Below are 26,982 nucleotides of genomic sequence, written 5' to 3'. Positions count from 1 at the left end.
CGAAAAATTTACACACAACAGATCATCAGTGCCTCTCATGCCCAGTGGTGTGCGTACCATACCCAACTCAGCAAGTCTTGAATTCTGACAAAGTCTTTTCTGAACAAGGATAGCTACAAAAATGCCTGTTATGATATACGTTTCTAAAATTCATGCTGCAACACTGTTGAAGACACCATCCTAGATATTGGTCCAGCAGGACCAGTTTGACCGTTTGAACATGTTATTGAACATGTTACTCATTTAATCTGTCACACACACACGTCTGATTCTTGTATTATGGAGAAGGTGAGCTGAGACAAGGTAAATAAATTCAAAGAGATTTAGAATGCACAAGTGATTCAGCTCACTTCCCATTCTGCACTGAACTGCAAAACCAGTGTAGTTCAGCCCCCTTAACAATCAAGACGGAATAAATGAGACTTCATTCCAAGTCCTGGAGAAAACCTAGAAAAATACAGAAAAAAATACTTATTCCCACTGAGGAGGGGGGAACTCATCTCTCCCAGTACTGAAAGATTAGTTCCTGAATTCTGCTGTATATTACTAAACCCGAGTATTACAAATCTGTTTCCTTTAATATTTCAGTTCCCGAAGCCTCTTAGAAAGGCAAAGTGCACTGCTTCTTCCCCAGCGATCACTTAGTATTGAACTTCAAATATTTACAAACATACTAAAGTGGATGTCAGAATTTTCTCAAGCAAGTGGCAAGCTTAGTACCTTATATTTCTATGGGAGCTGAAAAACTGCCTATTTCTTCAGTGGGTGTAACTGTTTGTGGTGAAAATATGAGAAGTCAAAGGATCCACTGACATGACATCCCTGATGCTAAGGATTGTTAACTTCCTTGGTACACATATCACTTACTGAATTAATGGAAGCTCCCCATGGCCCTGGATCAAAATGATATTTTGGTTTAGTCACAATTTTTTTCTGCAAAACCCCAATTTGTCTGATACATGTCTGCAATGTTATATGTATTTCTGTTCACTATTTTCTCTTGAATACATGGTCACTCAATAGTGAATAATGTTTCAGAAACTATACGATTTAAAATCATAAAGTGGCTCAATATCTACATCTCCATTGCTTCCAACAGTTTTCACATTATTTTTATCCTATTCCTCACCAACCTGTAGAACAGCAGAGGCTAGTGTAACACATCTGATACCAAACTTCATTGCAAGCTGCATGACTCATGCTCAGTAAACAGATCAATGGATAGGTATTACAAAATGTGCATTATGTTTGGGTTGCACAGTCATTTCAGTTCTGGTGCCTCGTAAAGCTACATGTAGGAAGCTGCAATAGTAGTCTAGAATTAACATACTTTTCCTCAGTATACATTTACAATCTATGACTATTTTGCCTCATTAATTAAATTTTTGTCCTATCAACACTAGCTTCTCAAATTGGCCATTTCCATGGCATATCCTGCAAAGTCTGAGAAACGTCATAACATTTTTTCATGTGTCATTTTTGTAAAATATATATATATTATATATATATATGTGTATATATATATATATATATATAAAGCCCTCTAGCTTACCCCTTAGATTCTTCAATCTCCGCATGACTCTGCCAGCCTTACTTCAACCCTTCACAAATCCCCATTTTAGCAACAGTAAACAAAATTTCCTGCTGTGACAGTTGTCTCAGGCATGCACGTTAGTAAATGTGATTAATTCTTCTTTCATCTAACCCCTTAACTTGGAAAATGGTTACTTATTAATAAAATCCTTACAAAATTAAACTGTTTAATATAATATGACTGTTTAACACAAACTGAAACTCCTACAAGTACAATTCCCTAGACATTTAATGCCACATGAATTGACAATTTTTAATCCATAATTATTTTAGTACTTGAGGGAAAATTAATACCACAAGTTATCATAGGAATTGCAAATCTATGAGAAATAACCAAAACTCACATATTTTGCATTTGCTGTGAAGACATAACTATCTTTCTTTCTGTTATCAGGTACAATAGCACACACCATCTGTAAATGCTAGAATATACAAGTGAGGCTAGGTTACTATTATCCTAAAGGAGCCAAAACAGCATTTTCGAAAGCCCCACAGAGTCATTCATACATAACTGGGAGTGATCTGCCAGGGCTCAAGTTGTATGGAGCTTTGGGTCAAGGTAAGGAAGACAAAAAGGATGAAGCAAGAAGTGAAATATAGGCATATCAACAGTAGAAAATGAAAACAAAATATGCTCTGATTTAAAAAAAAAAAAAAAAAAAAAACTCCCTGAACTTTACTAAAACTCTCTTGGAAAGTGCTGAGAAAACTGTACTTTAAAGCTTTAAAACATGCATGCATAATATAGCAAAAGCTATATATAAAGAGCAGTATATTCTTGATAGATGGTCATATAGATGCTCTCTCCTAAACAATCTGCAGACAAAACAGGAGACACCAGTCGGAATCCTGCTTTCAATATACACTCTTAAAAACTAACTTCTCAAATTCTGCCATTCTAACACTTTACAAAGATCTGATCCATTTATTCTTAATTCTCTGGCCAGAACAAATGAGCAGAATCTAAGAGTGCAAAGCTTTCTGATGGAAATTCAGAGATTTTGTGGTGGTCTTCTGTAGTCTTCTACTCATGTGAAGGAAAGGAGCCTGCTTTTCAAAGTGAGGACATGAGGCATTTTCAGATTTTCTTTGTTCAGCATTCTCAACATTTTTCTTTATTCATCGTAATCTTCACTCATCTATTCCTTCGGATTATGTGAAAGACCTTTCATTTTCCAAGAGAAAATTTAAATAAAAGAGAGAGAGAGAGAATTTAATCCAGATTTCTGAAGGACAAAGGGAACATGCTTTCAGTTCCATCATGACACTTCTCCAGATGGAAGCCCTGAACATTTTCTTGACAAACTTCTGATCTTTGAGGACAATGAGCTTTCAGTGACAAGGCCCCACCCCGGCATATAACCCTCATCAGAAAGTTGTTTAGAATGAGCAAGGGGTTCAGGATGAGAATAAAGAGAATAACGAGAATAAAGCATTAAGCTAACAGGTGAAAAGCAGAGGTTGATAAATTTCTTTACTCGTTTTTAGTCTGCCATGGGTATCATGTGCTCAGACTGAAGACAGAAGCTTTCAGAGCCTCAAAACTGATCACCACACCAAAAATGGTTTCCAAGCTAATAAAAAATTCCTCCTCGGTTTCACAGATCTTCAAAAAAAAAAAAAAAAAAAAAAGCAAATGACTCTTTTTAAGAAAATGACTGTCCATCTGCAAGAAGCAGTCTTGGCAAATCTTTGTTTTTATTTGTTATTTTATCAACAACAACAGCACCACAGTATCCAATGTTTCCACACAGCTTTGCATGTGTGGTCTGAATCAGGGAATAAACACAATTCAGGAAAAACCTGCCATAAAATGCTTCGGGCTTGAAGAAAGGAAAGCAAAAAAGGGAAGGTAGCAGTCCGTCTCCCAAGTGCAGACAAAAAATGTGCATCACCCACAAGCCAAGCTTCAAGCTTTTTTTAACTTGAAATTCTGAACAAACACAGGAGGAAATATGAAAATAAAACCATCCAGTTTTTCTTTGGTAATCATGATATTTTCTTCAATTACAACATGGGACATGAAAGTAGACTGGGATTTAGTCTCCCAATAAAAGCATGAGGCTACATCCTCAGCTAGAATAAATCAACATCTTCCAGAATACTTTTCTGACTAGGACACTTCTTCATTTGGAGAGAAGTCCAAAGACAGTACAGGAGAAATAACACTTTTCTCTAAGCTGCTTGTCTGTGAATAGTTCAGACAGATCCTTATTTCTCTTGCCTCTCCTTCTGCAGCTACCTCTTAATTTCAGAATTTTCAAATTCGGAGCGGAGGGGAGGAGAGGGGAAGGGAGGGCAGGGCAGGGCAGGGCAGGGGGTGTAACTGTGACATGCTGTTTATTATTCAAAGAAATTAAGAAAAAAAATATCTGGTTATAAATTAGGAGAAAAAAAAAAAAGGAAAAAATCCACTGTGTACCTGATTTAGTAATTAACTCTAATTTTATTTAAAGTAACTAATTAACAAAGATGCATTCTTCAATGAAATACAGGTTAGAAACAGCTCCTAATTCTAAGTATCATTTCCTGTTTGCCTGTTTCATTTATAAATATTTATTGTTTGTATGTTCTCAGAATGAGCTCTCTTCTGGTTTGTCCAGCATTACTGGGAGCAGAGGCACATTTAAGAGCAGTGCCTTAATGTCAATCACTGACGCATTTTAACAAAACTTGCAGGAAGGCAAATAGGTACTACAAATCTTACCATAATCCTGAGTAGACATCTACTTCCAAAACCACAAAGATTCCTGTTAGCTGCCCCCAGTGCTCGCAGTATAAATTAGATAGGGAAGAGTAGGGCAAGGCAGGCAATTAAATTTGTTCTCTATTATACCCTAAACATGGGACTAATGTGGTTGTCTGAGGAGTTAAATAAGTTTCTTGTTCTAAATGAGACAACAGAAGGCTATTTGTTAAGTGATAACAATAATTAGAAGTACATTTTGTTTGTTGGCTGCGTTGAATACGCAGAAAAGAATATTTAAGCAGTAGAGCATGGATAATCTGGAGATTTTATAGCAGAAGTTTAGCCCCATATGCTGTTACATCAAGATCATGATGAAGCACTGATTCAGCAAGTGGCTTCAATCAACAGCATGGAAACAATTTAACATCACATACACCTCTTGGGTAGAAAATTGGTTGGATTACATAGTTTCAGTAGTTAGCTGTGAGACTCCCAGTCTGCCATAACAAGACAGGTAGTCAGAGTTAATCTGTACAGATCAGCTGCACTAAACTGTTCTTACCTGAGACATATGTCAGGTCACACATTATTAATGACAATATTTTCATGCATATTTGTGAGTGTACTCTAAGGCACAGACACTGTTCTGTAACAATTTTCTGTAACTGACTGAAGAGAGAAAGATGAAAGAGAGCATGGAGTTACATTTGAGACACTGAGACAGGAGAACATTCAAAATCTGCATAAGGAAACGAAGATACAAGGTACAAACCTTGCAGCTAATCTGTTTTACAGAAGAATGAACACCAAGAATTTGGAAATTTCCTGTGAAGTGGAATTACTGATTTATACCCAGCTTGATCGGGGCTCCAGGTTTTCCAACAAGCCACCTGACAAGCCCAGAACCAAGGGTCCTGGAAGCCCCAGCTGTCTCCGTTGCTGAAGAACTGGGGACTGAGCAACTCAAAGGATGCTGCTCCCCGCCAGCCTGCCGGCGAGCCTGCCAAGATGCTGAGGAGAGGAGCTGGCAGGAGTCCTGGTTTCTTCCAGCAGAATCCAGATATCAAAACTTGTCTGGCTTCTAGCAACATGTTGTCACGGTTTGAAAAGTCATCCAAAAAAAGAATCCTCCCAAAAACCGAAAAGATCTTTTTCATTACCTTTTTGAACATGCAGATCCCAACAAAGAGGTGAGAAGGTGCAAGGAAACCTTGACTATGCTCAGAACTTACAGAGGATGTGAAAAGATTCCCAGGAGAACATGTACAGGTGTAGTACTTCTGTACAGTATATGGCAGTAGGGAATTGTAGAGGTAGAGTTCAATTTTTTTTTTTAATTAAAACTCCACACATTAAAAAAAATGCTTCCTACCCTCAAGAGCTTTCTAGTGTCACTTGCCACCTCGATGTGCCTTTCAGCAGTGACACTGAGCAAAATCCAGACACTCTCCCTTCTGCCTTCCTCCTCATGCTTCCTGACTGCTGTGTTTGATTCCGCGTGCCATTCCTGCAAAGAAAGTCACTGCAGGAGCAGAGTAACATTTGCACTGAACAAAACCTCCCTGTATCACAGAGAGCCTTACAAGGAGAAAGCATTGCAGAAAAAAAGGAATTCTGAAAGAGTCAGTGAATGAAGAGAGGAAGCAAGCACTACCCAGTTCTGGCAAAGTCACAGTAAACATAGCTTATCCTTAAATACTGCACATCAAATTCAACCTTCTCCTTATCCCATTTAAAAATATGCAAGGAATTTTTGTGTCCATTTTAATCTGAGAGCCCTAGAAAGACAACCTATTTTGAAATGGAGTGCTAGACCATAAAGTAAATAGAAAAAATACAGGGAAGATTTTGAGGCTAGCTGATGAGATCAGGAATGAATAATACGTTGTCACAGATCACTTCTTTGATCACTTCAAATGAAACCAGAGGAACTAATAGCAGCCAGATTTAGTGCTGTGGTTTCTCCTTTCCTTGCCCTTTTTTTTTTTCCCTCTGATGTCATATTACCTTTATTTCTGATCCAAAGAAATTTATGTTAGGGAGCTAAATTCATCCATCATAAATATCCCCACAACAGATAGCCTGATTTACAAAAATATTTTTTCTACTGTGTACGAGGCCTGAAAGGTCAGGTCAAATAAGCCCCACCTCATAGCGTTCAACAGTAAAACTGTTAAAATGAGAATAAATTGCCATTATTCACTACTGGAGTACAGCTAGGGGCACAGCAAGCTAATTGCTTCATTACAATGGACGGATTAGATTATTAAGAGTGAAATGATTATCAAGTGCACAGTCATGGGGTCATACTGGATTCTTCATTTCTCCCGGAGGCACAGCTGTACTGACGGCAAAGAGTGTTTCCAAAACTTAAGTATCCAGGAGGCTGCACTTTTTCTTTTCAAATGAGGACACTGTCACTCTGATTCATGCATTAATCATTTCCTGGTCAGACTGCTTCAACTTTGCCTAACAAGGATGAGAAAATACAACTTGTATAAAACGCAGCAACCTCACCGTCAAACAAGAATAACCTGGGAGAAGATGCCTCCTCACGCCTGTGGTTAAAAATGTCACTGCATGGCAAACTACAGATTTTGCTGCTATAGATACTGCTGATTAATCCATAATGCAACGCACGCTGCAGGTGATGGAATTCAGGACAGGACCTGGGATGAACCTAAACATGTCTCCTGTGTACTGGGACTGAAATATCCTCACCTCCAGACCATCCACATCAGCTGTGCTTCACAGTACGCCACGGCTCTCACCTGATGCACACAGTGTTGCTTCTTTTTTGTGGAAGGCAGGACACAGGGGAATTGGAGAAAAGTGTCACAGGTTTGAATTTTTTCTTGCTATGGAGTAAAACCTTAAAGCTGAGTTGCACACCTGGATCCAGACAAGCTGCAGGCATCAGGAAACATATTCTGAGAAAGTACTGACAGAGCATCCTCAGTCTGGAACGGCAGCTCTGTAATTATTAACGATTACTAGACTGAGCTCAAATTCATACGCCCTTTAAAATGAATGGCTCGCCTTCTAATTGAAAACTTTTCTCGATAATAAAATCCTTCCTCAAGGACAGAAAATAACAGGAGCAGAAAGAAAGAGAGAAAGATGAACTATCTAAACTAAAGAAGAGCTATCCACGAGCCCTGTGGACAATGAGAGGGGATCTATTTTTGCTGGAAGGTCAGAGGATGGAACAAAACCTATTCGTGCAGCTTCAGAGGCAACATTTGTTAAAGGCTCCAAATGTGTTTTGGGAGTGCGAAGGGATAATCTAAGCTTGTTCTTGGTACTGATCGCGTCCATTTTAGTGGCAGAGCAGAGAATCCCAAAATTTGGGAACAGAATGTTACGGTCAACGCCATCCCTACCTCTGCCCAGGAAACACCCACACGGGTGCTGGAGATGGAGTGCAACAGGACTCAGTCCTGTCCCCCCCAAAAAAATGCAAGAGCTTCGTATCCTGCTGTGGTTTGGAGTTAATCCTCCAGGTGCCTCCAGTCAATCCATCCATCTTCTGAAGGATTTAGATCAATCTGCTCTAGCTAAAACTGGATAAAACAGCTTACTAAAATAAGGAAACATGGGAAAAACAAAACCAGTGTGGAAAGCTAGGCTACAACTTACTTTAAGTGAGCCTGACAGATTGGGAGAGCGCAAGTAGGTTGTAGCAAAGCAAGAAAGTGAATAAGCAAACGAACAGAAACCGATAGCACCCAGGCTCTCGCATGTTGACTGGCACGGCTGTCTGTCACCAGCAAATTAAAAACAGCACTTCAGTTTGAAACCCTGCAGCTGACAGCGCAAAAAAAAAGCTTCAGCTATCAAACGCCAACTGTTAGAAATAACGTTAATTAAAGACGCCCTTTTCAAATTCCTGTACTTTGATTCTTGCTTGACTAAACTGGATAAATTTAGCTGCAGACAGGAGTTAATTTTGTCAGCTCCCATGAAGACGTATTCCTTCAGCAACAGACATACAGGGATTTGCCACTGAAAAGAGCTACAAGAAAGATAGAGGGAAAAAGATCATGCACGACACTACAGCAACTATTTTTACCTGTTAGTTACTATAGATAAAATAGGTAAAAGTGTTTTATAGCGTAAGACAGACAGTAAAAGCGTTTTACTCAGAAAAATTCTCCTAATGAGACCCAAAAAATATTGTTATTTAGTATATATAGCTTTACATAGTAACTATAGTAACTATATATAGTTAACTGGCCTTAAAAAAAAAAAGAATGAGAACCACTGAAAGCCCTATTGTCCTCCCTTTATCTATTGCAAACAAATAAAAAACTAAAAGATGTGTCTACATACAAGATGATGTCACAAGTGTAGATATCAAATTGCAATTTCCTTTCACTCCCTTTTTATTACTGCACGCACAATCCTTGCTACACATGCGACAGCCTTGAACTTTAACCCAAAAGCTTTCTGGTGTTTGGGGAATGTACACGAGGTTCAATGTTTACTAAAATGCCAACTTTTATACTGTGTGTATTCCACAAACTGTCATCACACAAAATTATTTACAGGTACCAGAGCAGCTGAAGAGGCGTGAGGTTAACAAAATATGATTAAAAAAAAAAAATAAAGGAGAGAAAGAAAACTGTTGGGCTTTTGTTTCAAGATTTCTCTGTTATGAGTACAATGCCTCACTTCAGATTACTTTTCTCTCCACTCTTCCACCTGCAACAATGCCACTTTAGGACCTACAAATTCAGTGCTTAAATTCTACCGGACAGGCCAGAGGCCGTCTGCAGTCTCTCACTCCCACATTGCCATTATAAATTTTGACATAAATGATGAGGAATAATGGACCTAATTCTTTTTTTTTTTTTTTTTTTTTTTGACAATAAGATTAGATCAGAAGCGATCTAATGACTTCAGTAGACTTATAACAGAATAAAAAAAATGCAAGTTAATCCAAAATCGGGCTCAGCCATTTTATTACAAAAAAAAAAAAAAAAAATCAGGAAAGCATCACAAAGTGTTTCATTTGCCAGTGGTATGGTATAATCCAAATATTTTCTGACAAGCTTCATCTGTAAAAAAATGAGTTAGGGAAACTGTCTAATTTTAAATTAATCTGTATTAAAATCTATAGAATTGAGAGACTTAAATGGTCACCTCACAGAAACTTTTATATATAACCTGGACATAAAATACAAGAATTGGAAAATCCAAAACTTGTGTAACCTAAATATAAGTAAAATTAAAAATATTAAAACAGTATTTGCATAATTTGATATTTGGAGTACTATAATAAATATATCACCTCTTGTGTGGAAACAGTCTTGTTTAAGATGAAGATGCTGTCCATATTTTCCCTATCTCAAAATAATCCCGTTGGTATCTCAGATGGATCTCTACCCAGGATATAATAGTTCCATCCTCATTTTCTTTAGAGAAAAACACCTAGCATGACTGCATCTTCTTTACATACAGCATTAGGAGGAAAGACCTTTTAATATTTCATTTCCCACTAACACAGGAATTCAAGCCAGCGGTACAAACTAGAACTCTAATCCAGTTGGACACTGGGCATTTGTAGAAGCAGACACTGAGACAGTATGAATATTAACCTGTGAAAAAGTAAAAGCTTACTATGCCCTCCAGATATTTGTGCCTAATATTTATAGAAAAAAAAATGTTTAAAAGAAAGATATTTTTAATGAAATTGCTGGTTTCTAAGTGAATGTGACATTTTAAAAAATACATAATTTATTCACATTTTGGGGCAGCACATCGTTCCAGAAGAGTGGACTGTGATTCTGAAAAGAGAATCACCACTCTCATTTGGGGTACAACGCATGTTAACATGTTAAAATATTGTTTCTGTAGTAATTTTTACCAGTAGCCTAAAGGGAAGGCATAAGAAAGGGGATAGATGTTTGATTTTTCAGTAAAATGCAGATCAAAGATGACTGCTATAGCAATCCAAGAGAAAAAAAATACTTTCTGTCCAATAGTAGATTGTAGCTCCTAATGAATACTGGGCTAATATTAGCAACCAGACAGTGCAAAATATGTGAATATTTAATAGTCCTACATAATAATCCTAGTCCAAATAGATTTATCTCTCTCCTGAAAGAATAAAATGTCCCTTTAAATTATAGCATTGCTTGAAAATAAGAACACCAGGCATTCAGAAAAATGTTACTAGTATGGTAGTATTTTTAATCCTCTATTTCTTAAAAGTTGTTGGTGGTTTTTTTAGAAGGAATTCCATTATTTCAATCAGGCTACATGTCAGATGCACAAATAAATTTGCAAGTCTATTCCTTTTACTACAAGTAAAAAAATTAAACACTTTGATGCAAGGTCTACCTCCTTCTTATGTGTTGGCATAGATGGTACTAAGTCCACACTTCGTGTTTCTCTGTGCTATCTTATAAACTTTCAGTAGCTCATGAGTTAATGACCCTAGCAAATTTAAATTCAGTCATAATTTTTCAGCCATTATTTAAAATGGTTTCAATAATAGATTAAATTACAACTTATTCATATGCCCTCTATTTTAAAATATCCATGTAGCCTGCAGTTCGAGTAAATTGCGAACAAATTTAGAGCCAAAATCACCACATAATTTGAACAATCGGAAGTTCTCATCTCCACCCAAAAACTGAAACGGGGCAAAGCGTTATTTCACGTTATTTCACACACCACAAAGAGCATTTGGTCATTATGCCACCTGTGAAAATACATGAGCTTGTGTGTGTGCTGCAATTACAACTAGGATCCTTGCTACACATCCTTCATTATTTATAACCAGATCGCATTGGAAAATGGAACAACACAGCTTTCTACAGCCTATCCACTCGGCCAGCATCATCTAAGGTGTTTCCCGTCTCTTTCTTCCATACCCTATGAGCTGAACTGTTGTGCTACATCAGAAAACCTGTTTTAAGTACCTGAGAAAACAGCCTGCGTACACTGAGACACAAAACCTTTAACCTCAACTAACATCAGCGATGGCCTTCCAACTCCAGTTATTCAACAGTAAAATTTTAGGAGCATTTTCCTGGTTTTCATCACAAGAAAGGGCTCTGAACATTAATTCTGGCTGCATCTACTCAAACCTCAAAAACCTTCCAAATCGGAAATGATTTCCTAAGTGTTGATTGCTGTTTTTCTCAATGACTGCAACACGAGCAGTCATTGCAGACTGTGGAAATAAGAGTGGAGCAAGCCCACTGCTTCCAGAAACATGAAAAGCACTGTAGCTAATCTCTCCCGGTCCCTCAGCTGTGCTAGCACAGCTGCTTGCAGGACTGTACAGTAAACCAGATCAGTTCCTTTCCATCGATAAAAATAGCTCTGCCGAAATGGGGAGGAGGAGGATATTTTTAAATTCCCTGAAGCAGTTTCACTAGACAGTTCACCAGACACTTGCACCAGGGCTGCGGTGGTGTCACAGAGGCACGAGGAAGCAGCTGGGCTGGGGATGGAGCTGCCTGTGTGGTACCGACACCAGAGCACTACCTGGGGGATAAACCGCTTAATGCAGCTGCTCAGACCCACCTTTTGCAGGAGCTCTAGTTGGTTTATGTGGGAGGGGTTTGGTAGCGGGGGGCTGCTGGGGTGGCCTCTGTGAGCAGAGCTCAGCAGCTGCCCCATGTCAGAGCAGAGCCAGCTCCAGCTGCTCCAAAAGGGACCCATGGCTGGACAGAGCCAAGCAATGAGCAGCACTGGTTGGGCCTCTGGGAGAGCAGATTGAAGAAAGGAATGGAAAAAAAAGCAACAGCAGCAGGGAGAGAGGAGTGAGAAGCAGCCCTGCAGCCCCCAGGTGAGTGCAGCAGGAGGGCAGGAGGTGCTCCAGACACGCAGCAGCAGTTCCCCTGCGGGCTGTGCAGGGAGAGGCCCCTGGTGGAGCAGGCTGTCCCCCTGCAGCCCATGGGTCCCACATGGAGCAGATCTCCACGCTGCAGCCCCCCCATGGGTGGAGGAGCCCCCGGTGGAGCAGGTGGATGTGGCCTGGAGGAGGCCATCAGCGATGGCCTTCCAACTCCAGTTATTCATCAGGGAAGCAGGGAAGGGTGGTGTCATGAGGCTCAAACTAGCCTTCCTAAATATACTTACTAAATAGTTACTCCACACCAAAAAGGAAATTATGTAATTTTTAATTACAACTCTAGTGAATTCCCTACTTCCATATACGTTCCTACATGAGTTTTCATTGATTATGGCAATAGAAAGCTAACCATGAATAAAAAGACAAAGATACACAGGTTGATAGGCAAGAGTTCATTAACAATCCTTTCCTCCCTTTGTATCACATCCAGAGAAATTTTCCCCAGAAAAAAATGAAACTAAAGCTAAAATACACATTAGTACTGTAAACACAAAAGCTATTATGCAGATGCTCCAACCATCCCTAGAAAAAGATACTGATGATGACCAAATACATTAAGCAATGGAAATGCATAGAAAAGCTCTTGTGTAAACCTCACTCCACACCATGATAATACCCTTCAGTAATGTTATAAACACCAATCACAAGTTATTTGTAACCAAGACAGAAGTTGTTTAATGGTACTTTCCCTCTTCCAACACAAGCCACCATCTTTCTTGTGGGCAGCTTTACAAAATGCCCAGCAGCACCAATGGGAGGCAAAAGCTGTTTTAAAATAGGTCATCTTTGGTAAGGAAGTGCTTAGTCGTGCTTGTGTTAGGCATGGCAGCCCTGTTGAAAGAAAAATTTTTCACGGATTACTACAATAAAACGCTCTTAAGCCCCTGTCAGAGAAGAACTTATGGTTACAAAGAATGACGAAAAAGGCTACCGAGTCCAAACTACTCTTTCTTATTTACCTAAGAATAAAATTCAGAGCATATTATTCAATGACTTAAATTAATAACAACACAACATATACAACAGTGCCTTTATTTAGTTAATAGGCCAGTGAACTAATGATTTACTTCCAGGAACGTTCAAAAAATCCTTTCTTTAAAAATAAATGTAAATTGGGAAGGATACGCTCCAGTCTTTACATGCACAGTGGCTAAACAATGAAAAAAATTATTCACTATTAAATATAAGTTAGAGTGAAAGTGCAGTTTCAGTGAATGTTTTTCCTTTGTTAAGTATTATTAGACAAAATTAGGTAGTAGAAACAAAGACAAATTTTTAACCTATATTCATTTTAATTAATCTATCTCTTACATGTAAATAACTGGTCCAAATGAGTTAAAAATTAGTTACTGATGTTGCATTTAAGTTTGGGCATAAGTATCTTTGTGATTGTGGTCTAATTATACAATAATAATCACTCTTGTTTGTGTTGAACAAACATGACTATTCACACTAACAGTTAAAAATCTAATCAAAAGTTTATTTTGCCATTCTCCAAATAAAAGCACGTTTTATATAAGAGTATACCTGCTCTAAAGGCTTTTCAAATACAGAACTCAGGCTGAATTTTAGACAAGAACTCACAGCAAATCCACCTTGCAGCCCAGAAGGCCAACTGCATCCTGGGCTGCATCAAAAGAGCAGATCAAGGGAGGTGACTGTCCCCCTATACTCTGCCCTTGTGAGACCCCACCTGGAGTGCTGCATCCAGGTCTGGGGCCCCCAGCACAAAAAGGATGTGGGGCTGTTAGAGCAGGTCCAGAGGAGGGCCACAAAGATGCTCAGAGGGCTGCAGCACCTCTCCTATGAGGACAGGCTGAGAGAGCTGGGCTTGTTCAGCCTGGAGAAGAGAAGGCTCCAGAGGGACTCACTGCAGTATTTCAGTACTTGAAGGGAACTTATAAAAAAGATGGAGAACAACTCTCTGTTCAATTGGATAATGACAGGACGAGGGGGAATAGTTTTAAACTAAAAGAGGGTAGGTTTTGATTAGAGGTTAGGAGGAAATTCTTCACTGTGAGGGTGGTGAGGCCCTGGCACAGGCTGCCCAGAGAAGCTGTGGATGCCCCATCCCTGGAGGTGCTCAAGGCCAGGCTGGATGGGGCTTTGGGCAACCTGGGCTGGTGGGAGGTGTCCCTGCCCATGGCAGGGGGCTGGGACTGGGTGATCTCTGAGGTCCCTTCTAACCAAAGATATTCTGTGATATGATCCTATATTGATATATAAACCACAAAGTAGCTAAAAACATTTATCTTCCAATGATGCCTAAATACATTCAAAATACATAAATGTGTACCAGTGTTCAGCTATAATACATTAAATTTCATTCATCTCTGTCCACCTCTGTGTTCAGATATCAACCAGACAGAAGAATTCAACATTTTCAAGTACCGAGTGCTTTCTCTGTACTCTACCCTGAAAACACCTTTTCTTGGCTTGGTGTCTTCACATCACCCTGTACAGTGTTTTTCCAGATAAGCCATAAACAGGACAGGAAAACATATACTTGGACTTTCTGATACTTGTTTTTAAACATGGAATGTATGATTTTTAGAAAGAAACATGGAAACTAGATGAAAATATAATTTTGTTTCCATCATACATTGTTTTTTTTGCTTAACTTTACAACCTGCTAATTTTTGAGTCTCAGTGGTATTTTCGGTAAAATTTAGCAGAATAATGAAAATTCTGCCCTTGAAATGTGTTCTGATGTTAACATGGAGTAATACCAGCACTTGAGAAGTATTTTCTATTCAGTTACATTTAGTTCTGCAAACCTGCCACTTATATGTAAACCAGCAAAGCATCTGCAGCCATAATTTCACAACTAATCCTAAAAGCCAATAAAATATCCAAAAACAGAACAAAAACTTTCATAATAGTAATAAATCAAAATAAAGTTTGTTTGAAATACTTCATGCTGTTTACTGTTATATTTCGTACCTGTAATGTTATAAGTAATTTGAGAAAAATTAAGATTTTCCTGAAGCCTTTCAACTTCAGTACAAAACACGTGCTCAGTAAAAATATAATCCTCAGCCTTCTAAACGTGACAGTGATGCTATTTTTCTAGCTGTTAGATAATACATGGTTCAGCTGTCACTTACTGTGCAGCAGTTGGTTACACAGAATGAAATGAATCATAATCGCAGTGACTAACCAAATTAATGGAAGCACGCTGAATCAAAACCCATGTTCCCAAAGTGTCTTAAGGCCTGATTCAGCAAAAATATATTTGATTTCTATTCCACACAACATCTTTGGCACATACCTGTTTATCCAGGCTTTTAAAGCATGAAAGTTTCAGAGCTCATATCGATAACTTCTTTCAATAGCAATTCAGTTGTATTTTTTATTTAGCTTGCTATCAGAAGTGCCCTACCAACTTCAAAATACATGGTAGCTACGTAAATGTTGTTAAACTAATGACTTACTGGCAGAAAAAGCATGCAAAATATTCAAAGTATAGGTTGAAATATACTAGCTTGCATTACACCAGAACATAACAGAAGAAGAGAGATGGCATGTGAGTTATGGAAATAAATCTTTATCGAGTTTAAAGACAAATCTGTATTTCCAAGTAGCTGAAGCATCACGTGTTTTTAACTTCTCACCTAACAAACTAACTACCTGCAGCCATGACTTTCTGTTTTCTGGCTTGATATATCCACTAATCACTCTAACTGGTGAATGGCACAGGCAGATTTTCTCTGCAATGTGCTTTCTTGATAGATAAATTTAATCTCACATACTGGAAATATCTTGTGGTCCAAGGGCTTCTTTTAAACCTCATTCTTTGAAGGCTCTTGGAACTTTAAATATACTAAAAATTATACAAAATCCTAAGAATAACTTAGAAAGGAAGCATACTCAGTTTCCCGGCAGCGAGTCTCAAATATTAAAGATATGGATAAATAAACATGCCCTAATTAATAATTCATTAAAATATTAGCAGAAGATGCAGATCAGCAGACAGGCTTCTAAAGAAGTCTAGAAAACTATAAAAGTCAATGCCAGCGCAGAAAGTGGCTATGGCATTTTCATTAGATCAAATAGTGAAGAATTATTCTCAAAGTCAGAACTCCAAGGGTAAGATTCAACTCACCTACGATGCCTACGTGGCAGAACTCTGCCGTATTCTACCTTCTTTTTAAGTCCATGGCTGGAAATGGGCTCTGCAATTCATCCAGACTACATGAAACATCTACTTTACAATGAGATGGATCACATCCTAAAGGCACCTCTTTTCTTGGCTCTAAATCAAATTTGAGAATTTCAGTATTTTCAGTTATTTCATACGTAGAAGTATTATACTATATATACTCATATCTGATCTGAATGATCCCAGAGATTCTCAAGCTACAGAAGTTGTAAACGTGGAATGAAAAAGACACCAAAACTGAGGCAATCGCTTTCCTTAACCAAGCAGTTCTATGAGTGTGGAACCCAAAAAAAGACTGATTTTGTGAGGACACATCTCGTGATTAATTTATTTGGATGTCTATGCTTGGTTCTCTGCTGTAAGGACTCCTTGGCATCTAGGGAGCGTGAGCAGGCTTTTCCTTGGTCAGGAGTCTGAACAATCTTTCCACTAACCACCTACTTATTTTCATTAGACCCTTAGTAACTAAGTATCTCTGGGACCTCAACAACTTCGTCAAATTTGTTTTTAAGTCGCCAACAGCTTCCACAAACTGAATAAATGTAGCAGAGGAAGCAACTGTTTCCTTTACGATAGCATGAAAGTTACAAGTCTTCCCAAGGAGGTACAAGACCTGTATCCTAGACCCTTCCCAGCTTGAGAAGATCTGAGCACAGCTCTTTCTTCCCTAACCAACAAGCTTTGGGCAAAACTGGAGTGAGATTATTCTGCCTTCTGCCTATGAAGTTGAGCAATTGTGCAGTCAGGAATGTGCAAGTACAGACAACCAGGAGAAAGTCTGAATACCTCTGCGATTAGGATACTCTATAGAGACAAACCCTGGTCATTGCTCCCAGGGCTGTTTTCACATTTTATTTAAGCGCTCCAACTCAACGTTCATAAGAGGTATCTGATACAGACAGAGCGTAACTCAACAGGGATGAAGACAAACACTGGGGTAACCAAGTTCAAATGCAATACGAGGAATGAAATCACTCCACAGCAGTTCTGCACAAAAGCATGCTGAAGGTATAGAAGATCACAAACCAACCAAGAGTCAATTTGCCATGCCACCACCAAAACCCCAAACATGCATGACACTGGCTGTCAAGGAAGGTATTCTATGTAGGACACGTGGTGTGATCTTTGCACCCTCCCCATACATTTTTGTTTGGAATACGGTGTCTCATTTCGGACTCTTTATTTCAAAAAGCTCAATTAGAAGGAATACTGAGAACAACAAGAACAGCCTAAAGTCTAGAAAATATGGCCTGTTGAGTCTACAGAAAGGGGATGATGATTATCTACACGAGGAGACATAATCACATTTGTGCAGTATATGAAAGGTTGCTGCGAAGAGTAACGGAATGCTCTGCATTTCCACCGGGGACGGAGTAAGCAGCAAATAGCAGGAAAGAGATTTAGGCTTACCTTTAGGAGAAAAAAAAATGTAATGGAAAGGATAATTACATTGAGTACCTGAAACAAATTACCTAGGGACACCAAGGAATCTCCACCTCCAGTTAGGAAAGTAGTTAAGATTCTTTGTTTGCATACCTCTCATCAGATGTATACGTATATATACACACCAAACTGTCATCTGCAAAAAAAACGTGCAGAGTTCATACATAACTGGGCCAGGGAGTTTTATGCCAAGATGTTTGGCCCTCTCCTCACCTTCTCCTGTGTACACAGCACAACTATTGCAGAGCCGACAGGTTTGAACTCTGTGTATCTCCTGTTAAGTACTCGTGCCTCAGCCACAAAGCCTGTGTACTGCATAGCTGTGCCCTCACAGCTGGGAACCAATATATTAGACAAATAAGTGTCAGGAATCACTGTGTTATAGCTGGTCATACCTGGAGGCAAAGGATGACTTGGAAGGCCCCTTGAGGCCTCAGACAGATCTAATTTCTATTGTTCTTTGTTTTCTGAGCTTTAAACAGCTTTAAAAGCATTAATTCTCACCCACCTTTTGGTAAAGAGAAAAATGTATTCACTCCAAGAGTTTGAGTAACTGCACAGGGAAAAGGTTTTATTACTAACACACTAGAGCACAAGTTTTTGAGAAGTTATATAGAATATATCTGCAAAACATTGTCCAAAAATTATGACTGATTGTAACTGGCAATTCTATTTAAAGGTCAAAACACTTGATATCCCTTATGTGCTTAGATAATACACCTATTAAAGACTGTCCCCTCAAATACACAGAATCCAATTTTCACGCTATATCAAATACCTGGTAATGCTATATGACCTGTGAGTCTATGTACAAATATAATACAGTATTTGCTTTAAGGAACCATTCACCTTAAAACTATCAGTGTTGAATAGAGGAAGTATTTAAGCAAATTCACGTAAGATTTAAGAAGAAAGAACTAACCCCACAAGGACAGTAAAAAAAAAAAAAAAAAAAAAAAAAAAACTTCTTTATATTTAATTAAAGATTTTCTTTGTGAATTTTCTAAACAGAAGTACCTGGACATTATTGAAACACATGTTCAGCTCTTGCTAAATCCTGCTAGAATGAACAGGATATCTCAGTGTGGTTGTAAGAACAGTTTCAAGCCTAAATCGAAGATATTCCTTGATTCAAAACACCAAAGATAGGTAGTGGGCTACTGTAAACTCCTCCCCCATAAAAATGCATGAATTTGATGTCAGTTAAGTGCAACTAAAATCACCCTACAGATACGTTCAGGTGGAAAAGCGTGATGGCAGCTGAATTTAAGACTATAAAAGAATCATCTTCCAGCTTCAACAAGAACAGCAAAGCACTATATAAATGACTTTGAACTCTTACTTCCCAAAGCCACATATATTAACTTCTTAAATGCACTCCTACTCCCCTATATGATCTGGGAGTATTACATTAGCTGTTATAATCTTGATCCTGACTGATAATCCCTTTGCAGCTTCAAGATGATACCCTGGAGAAACAACGTGAGGAAGCAGGCGCTACAGAACATCATGCAGAAGCACCTTTTCAGCAGAGCACTGGTTCCGCAGTTTTACTGTATCACCAAAAGTTCAACAAATCACAAAAGGCAGTTGTTGGGGTTTAATTAGCTTAAAAAAGCACTACCAGATTAGATATAAACTGTTCTTCTTCTTAATAAACTATTATAGAGCCTCAACAGCCAGCTATAATTTGAGGCGCTGACACTTCCTCCTGTTACAGCATGCAGTACTTCAAGGAGACGTAATCTAAACTCAGTAACTACAGAAAATAATGTGGCTTGATTTGAACTCAGATGTATAATAGCAGTTAATTTGCTTGAAAAACAACTGGTTTTGAATGCCATTTTTAAGCAATCGGTCTTTAATTAGGCTCTTCCTGAGACTGAGTTATGAAGACTCCCCTTTTTAGAGAGATGAGTTTATCCACGATAACCTGTAGCTATTAACCATGATATAGTAGAACAAGTGATTAAGACAGCCCATATGATCTAGTCATCCTATAAAAAAAATGTCCCCACCTCAAAGCTCGTTGTTGAGGCATAATGCCTGTAGCAGTCAAACAAGTATAGAAGAGATCACAACTAATCATTTTTTTGTGCTCTTTTTGGTTTCATCTCCCCAAGTTGCTTTTCTTGTCAAAAAAAAAGCCATCACAGAAACATTGGGGAAACAGGAAAGAAGCTGGCAACACAAAAAGATCCTTCCTAGAAAATAGGAGCTTGGAACACGGAATACACAGTATGCACAGACACTTTCTAACTTAGCCTTCTGACTGACTCTGAGTAAGACAGCAAAGCTCTAAGGGAGCAGTGGAGCACATGGTGAGAGGTGGCATTCACTTCCCAAGTTCCCAAGACTGTCACGCCTACCTCACAGATAAAAACTGAACGTTTATGTACATGTTTAATTTCACAGAGTAATTGCATTGGATAAAATTTCGAAGTTCAAACCATTGTATTACTTTTTCCTCCTTATTATGGAGCTTTGAATGTGCTTCAGGTATTTTAAAACTCCAGTGGCAGGGTAAAAACACATTTTACATTAAGTTATAAGCCTTGGTTCTGTAGTAACTTATCGCTTTGGTGCATTTTGGTGCTTACAATACACATACTAATTAAGCTGTTGTTTCAATGGAAAAATCAATTGTTTAACATTCCCCATTATTTAGAAGTTATCCAGCTCATAGATGCAGGCAGACAAAATCCAGAAAGGACCATTCATTGCCCTGACGTCCAGAGACCACTGCATTTCACCCAGTCACTACTTTCCAGGATACAGTCCCAGCATTTAAAGTATGGTGCCTTTAAAATGCAAAATTGGGAATTGTCTTTTGGTTTCAAACAAGTGTAACAGTGTATTTATTTCACACGGTATATTTTTCAGAAAGCACACATCAGCTGATGTTAAATATCTCTTTTTTGATTTCCTTGTTAACCAAACCCTGTATCAGCTTTTCTATTCTTCGATCCCATATGATGTTAGGCCTTTCTACATCCAAGCCATCCTGCGTGCACTTTCTGAATGCTGGAACAACATTGGCACTACTGCAATCTTCCAAAATTTTACTCAACGTTAACATTAGCAAACCCAGTAATTAGTGCTACTGCCAGTCTGTATAATCTCCAAATGCATTCTGCTTAGTCACTAAGAGGAAGTACCACTGCTGTTATTTGCAGACAGTGCCCCAAAGTGTGCTAGCAGCTTTGCACAGCAATCGTAAACACTGGGGCTTCTTGAAGAGCAAGTGATACAAGTCACAGCATCCTGACGGGTATTACCTACAGTATGACATGTCTAACCATGTGGCAAGAGAGAAGAGTAACCAATAATGGTAATTTTGAGGCCAAAGAGGCAGCACAAATTTGTAAAATGAAAGAAAGGGGAGAAGAAAATTATGAGAGAGCAGACAATGAGGTAGAAGAAAGGGAAAAGGGAAGGCAAAGGGGAACAGAAGGAGACAAGGGGATTTGTGTCCTCCCTCAACTACACCTGTTCTTACAACTTTCATTACCGCTTACCTCACACTGCATAAAGTTATTAAAGTCACCCTGATCATACTTTTTTTATAAAAAAGTAGAAATAAAAGCAAAATAGTAAGTGGTGTAACAATGGCCTACTCTGATCAGCACCCTAAATTTAGACAAAACTCCGTGTGAAGGTATGAGAGCATAACTTACGCAGCTCATGTTGCCTGGAGTCCTAGTTTACTATACAGCCAGAAGTGAATCTTCTTGCATTACCCTATAAACTTTGAAATTTCCCATATACGCATCTCTATTGTGGGAAAAAAAAAAATATATATATATATATCTATACACACACACACATGTATTCATCACCTACACCTGTCATCCCTGCAGCCCCAAATCCAAATCCTAAACACACAATCCTTTTAAAGCGGTGTAAATCAGAGCTGATTACTCATAAAGCAGGATAATTATTCATAAAGCACTATGATAGCCATGGGAGGTATTTACTGTGACTTTCAGCCATCAGTTTGTTGCTTCCTCTGTCCCAGGCCCGGTGTCCCGCCCCACACCCCACTCACCCACAGCGCTATACAGAGCCTACAGAGCCCAGCTTCTTTGCAGTGTCCTCGTCATGGGTTTTATTTCAGTCATTTCTTACCATGGCTGTACAACTGCAGACAAAGAGCAACGGAGCACATACAAGTTCACAGCCACCTGTACCTTCCTAGAGCTAACCGTGGGCCTGCTGGGGTGGCTTATAGAGAGCCACCCTTCTCCATCTAGCCCACCGTGTGCCCATCCGTCCTCTCTCCCTGCATAAAAGTGACGGCGATGCCACTCGATTTCACTCACATGCACACAGAGTGAGATCTTCTAGGGTAAACTTGAGTGATACCTTGCGAATATATGAAAGGCTGGATGATTTCATAAAGGAATTTCTCTTGGGTAAGCTTGCCTTCTACTGGGCCAAACTGTCCATACCCCTGGGAAGCTGAAGTGCCTGTGTTTTCAGAGCCGTGAGCCAGACTTCACTAGGATAGCATTTCATCTTGCTTTCAGAATAGCTCAAATAGCTTAGAAGAAGCTGGAAACTCACAGTACTACAAACAGGTAAGTGTTTATGCACACCACACAGGCTGAAACTTTGTCTTTACAAATAATGTCAGCATCCTTGCATCTTCTACAAATGTTTCTTTTCCTGTGCGCAACCTCTCAAGTCAGTTTCTTGACATAAAAGCACAAATGTAAAGCAAAAAAACACATGATGGATCCCATAAATCAATCCATATATAGGAAACAGTACTATCTAAAGCCCCTTAGAAAGTTTATACACAAAAAAAAAATAGAAATTGTGAGAGGAAGGATGTGTGTAACATACAGGAAAAGTCATCATCAAACATTGTGTGGGATCCAAGAAATTAAAACACCCACAATGCCAGAAGTTGAAAATATGTAAATATTCCTGAAACAGAAGGACTTACACCCAGTGTGCTTTCTTCTGAGTGAACTCACTTTCTCCGAGTGCCATGCATTAGGCATATATTGCACTACACAAAACATATGTACGGTAACCTTGCCAAAAAAGGCACCTTCCTAGCACAGGACATTCAAGATGCACTCCCAGGGTCCCAAAAAATCCAAAGGAGAGACAGTCAAAGCAGCAGTTTGCTGCCTGTCCTCCTTTAGGAGCGGAAGCTCCACCATAGGAACACGGAGCATAACTGCAGCTAGGCATATTTCACAGAGCAAACCAGGCCAAAGGAAAGAGCAAATCTGGAAAGCTTCAGTTTTACACGCCATCATGTTCCAGCAAATCCTGGCAGGAATTCATGCTGACCTGATCACTATTAGTTGCTACAGATTACAACTCAATACCATCTGCATTTCCTTTCCCCAAAAAAGAGTAAAACAAGCAGAAGGAAAAGAAGTTATGTATCTATTTTAAATCCACACATATTTACCCCAGGGAGTGAAAGAAAAAAAAAAAAAAAAACAGTCCACATTACAGATGTGAGTCACGCTACTTAGTGCACTTTTGGAAGATGCTCAAATACCACAGTGATGGGCACAGCATAAGAATTTGAAGAGCACAAAATAGAAATAGAACGCAGAAAGGAAGCAGAGCCCAGGGACTAGCCATTCATACTGACACTCAATCACCATAAATTATCTAAAATTTAGAGGAAATCCATGCTTGTCCCTCTCTACAATATTTGAACAGTTCTTGTGCTAATATCTCTAAGTGTCAACTCTTGTTTCCAGCATCTTTTTTTATCCTCCCATATTCCTCCGTGGAATGAAATGACACAATTTTATTGCTTAGTCAGTCAAAAATACCTTCCACTTCAAAGGGAGCTTGCCTTCGAGGAGAATTACACTTGAACAAAGACTGCAGGATTTAGCTCTATATTTATCTATATGCAATAACAGCAGTTCATTCATATAAATGCAGGGTTGTTGATTTTTTTCCTTTCTTCTTCTTTCTCTTCTCTTGACAGAAGGAAAACGTCTGTCAAGAGAATTAAGCTCAGTAATACCTACCTAAAAATGCGGACCACGCTCTTGTGTGACTGGTGAGGGGTTGTGCTTAACAAAGCTGTTGGTATTTTCAGAATGCAGATGTATCTGACGGTTCAAGGAACCGCTTCACTTTAAGAAAAATTAAACCGGTGAGGTATTCATCTGACACCAGATCTCGGTATCCTATAAAATATCGTGGGCCATCTCTCCAAACTCCACTGACACCAGCATTTTCATTAGAGAGCCTGTGTCAGGCTAGCCTTTGTGTATAAACTCTGTGCCATCCCATTCCCCTCACAGCTCGCCCAGAACTCAAGAGAAAACTTCAGCGAGGCACCACCAGAGCCTAAACCTCACGAGAAGTTTTTAGTTTGTCTTCAGATTGTGGTGAAGACCTCCCTTTTGTCCCGAGCTTCTGAAGACCACAAATGAAAACCGCTCTGTTTCACTGAAGCCAACTTTCACTGGTCACGAAATGAGAAGGCTTCGGTTTTCATTTCTAAGCTTGACCATCCAAAGTGATCCTGGAGGCATGGAGATCGCAGAAGCTGCCAGGAGCTTTCTTAGAAGCTGTAGTGCTGGCACTATGTGCCTAAAGTGCAACTCGAGTAACTTTCCTTTCCCTTTGGTAAGGATTGTTTACGAGAGGAGAGATTTTAGACAAACGCCTGTTTATTTTTGCATCGCACCGTTTAGAAACGTGACAGAATCTGGGCTGCTTTAAAACAAAAGCGTCCCAGCAGCAAGCCAAGCGAGGAGCACGGGCTGGGAGCCGTGCGGGGCACCTCACTCCCCGTGCTCACACCGCACCACCGCTCTCCACACACCTCAGCGAACCGCCCCGGGTGCTTCAGGAGCGCACCTCACGGCCAGGCGGGCGGCAACGGGAAGTTTTTATCACGGTGACAGCAGCGGCAGCGCCGCCGGGCTCGGGGGGCGGCTTCCCGGGACCGGTTTTGGGGGAGCTGAGGGGGGAGGCGCTGAGGGGAGGGGAGCGGTGCCGGCGGTGCCGGCTGAGGCAGCGCCGCTCCGGGGCGGCTCCCAGGCGCTGGGAGCTCCCGGGCGGGGCCGTGCGGACAGCTCCGGGTGCTGAAGGCCGCCGGGTGCCGGTGCCGGTGCCCCTCGTCCCCCTCCTGTGAGGCGCGGCGGGGCGGGCGCGCTGCCGGAGGAAGATGGCGGCGCTGCAAACCCACCCGGGGAGGCGGCCGGAGCGCAGGCCCCGGGCAGCGGGCAGCGGGCAGGGCCGCCGCTGACCGCCCGCAGCTCGCCGGGGCCCCGGCACGGAGCTCGCCGCCGCCGATCCGCCCCCCTCCGGCGGCGCCGAGCCCGCCGCCTCGACCCACCTCCCCCCGGCTCCCCCCTTCCTTCCCTCCCTCCAGGACGGCACCTGTGCGGCCATGTTGGGCGCCGTGCCCCCGCCGGGGCCGGAGGGGGGGAGCGGAGCCGCCGCCGCCCGGCCGCGTCCCCACCCGGCGGCCCCCGGCCGCCGCCGCCACCCCCCGGGGCCGGGGCGAGGAAGGGAGAAGGAAGGGAAGGAGAAGGTGGAGGGGGGGGTGCGCCCGCCCTTACTTGAGCACGGATTGCTCCTTCTCCTCTTCCTTCTTCTGGCGGTCCATGACGGCCAGGATGATTTTCCGCTCCTCCTCCGTGAGGTGGCTGAGGTCGGGCATCTCGGGCTGAGGCGCCGGCAGCGGCTGAGGAGGCGCAGGGCCGCCCCGGGGCCCGGCGGGAGCCGACATCTTTAGGGGGGGAAGCTACGGGAGGCGCTGCCCGGGCTCCGGCGCCGGGAGCCGCACATACAAATCAATAGCCCGGCAGCACAGCGACGGCGAGGGGCGGGGTGCCCGGGAGCCCCGACCTCGCACCCACCCGCCGCCGGCTCCCCGGGGCGGGAGGGGACGGAGGGAGGAGGAGGAGGAGGAGGAGGAGGAAGGAGAGAGAGGGGCAAGGCTGAGCCCGGAGCGCTGCGAGCGGGGCTTATCCCGAGCACCGAGCCGGGAGACGGGGCTCGGAGGCCGCCGCCGCCGCTGCCGCTGCCGGGGGGGCTCGGGGTGAGCGCGGAGCCCCGGCGCCCCGGGGAGCGCAGCGGGGGAAGCCGCGGCTCATAATTCCTCCTCGCCCCGGCCGAGCCCCGCCGCCGCTTCTTCGTGCCGCTGCCGCCGCCGCCGGGATGGAGGCCGCCTAACCCATGGCATGGCGGAGGAGCCGGAGTCACGGGAGGGGGCCCCGCATCGCCCCCGCCGCTGCCACTGCCACCGCCTCCGCCTCTGCCGCCACCGCCACCTGAGCAGCGCCCGGCCCGGCTGCCGCCCCTAGCGGCTGCTGGGCGGCGGCGAGGGGCCGGGGAAGGAGGGAGGGAGGGAGGGAGAGAGGGAGGGAGGGAGCGGCCGATCGCTATTTATTTATTTAATTAATTTGTACGGGTGGAGGAGGAGGTGGAATTTTTAAAAAATTTAAAAAAAAAAAAAAAAGGACGCGATTTAAATAAATAAATAAATAAATAAAATCACAAAGGAGGAGCCAACGCGAGCCGCGAGGACCGAGATGAGGGGAGGAGAGGGCGGGTGGAGCCCCGGGGCTGAGCGGGCTTCGGGGCACGCTGTGGTGGAGAGAAGCCGGGGAGGGGGAAGGAGGGCCGGGCAGGGCCGCCAGGAGCCGCCCGCCACAGGTGGGGCCGGGCCGGGCCTCCACGGCCTGGCCCTGCCTCAGCCCCGTCCCCTCTGAGGCCTGCGGGAGCCGCGGGGTTTGCCCCGGCGTCTGCCCGAGGGAGGAGAGCAGGGGTGGGGTGCTGGGGGGATAAGGGAGCCCTCCGCCAGCCCTGGAAAGCAGGATCGACCTCCTGAAGTGCCTCCGCTGTCTGAAACCCCCGCCTAAGCCGGCAGTTTGGTGACGAGGAGGAATTTCTGGAAAAGGGATTTCTCGAAATGCATTGCCAAAAATGCCGACCAGCCCCAATACATGGGACATAACCTGTCCAGGAACACTGAAGAATCCGCATCTCTGGCTTGTCCATCTATTCACAAGCAGTAGAGATCTACCTGCCATTGTCTCATAACTCCAAATTTTACATTAACTGTGATATATACAACCGTATATGTATATGTAGCAGTAATAAAGTGGTTTTATAAGCTTTAGTTTGGACAGTTTGAAATCTCCAACATAAATTTTACGTTTCTGATGCTGTTTCTAATGGGCCGTCAACTTACAACCCAGGTGCAAAGACCTGGAAAAAAAA

At 41.8% G+C, this 26,982-nt stretch overlaps 1 protein-coding gene across 9 annotated transcripts in view; it reads right to left on the bottom strand.

Moving 5' to 3' along the window:
* RIMS2 (regulating synaptic membrane exocytosis 2) overlaps window positions 1-25,486 on the bottom strand; it is a gene marked incomplete at both ends in the record, with an annotated part of 453,369 nt that extends 427,883 nt beyond the window's left edge. For all 9 annotated transcript variants that reach the window (XM_084282078.1, XM_084282089.1, XM_084282091.1 and 6 more), the window contains one exon: window positions 25,317-25,486. In XM_084282078.1, the coding sequence (XP_084138204.1) occupies window positions 25,317-25,486 (170 nt within the window). The remainder of the gene's footprint in view (window positions 1-25,316) is intronic.
* Window positions 25,487-26,982: the final 1,496 nt, after the last annotated feature.

Source organism: Netta rufina, assembly GCF_964035555.1.
Source record: "Netta rufina genome assembly, chromosome: 2".
NCBI classification, from domain to species: Eukaryota; Metazoa; Chordata; class Aves; order Anseriformes; family Anatidae; genus Netta; species Netta rufina.
This window is presented reverse-complemented; position numbering and strand designations above follow the sequence as displayed.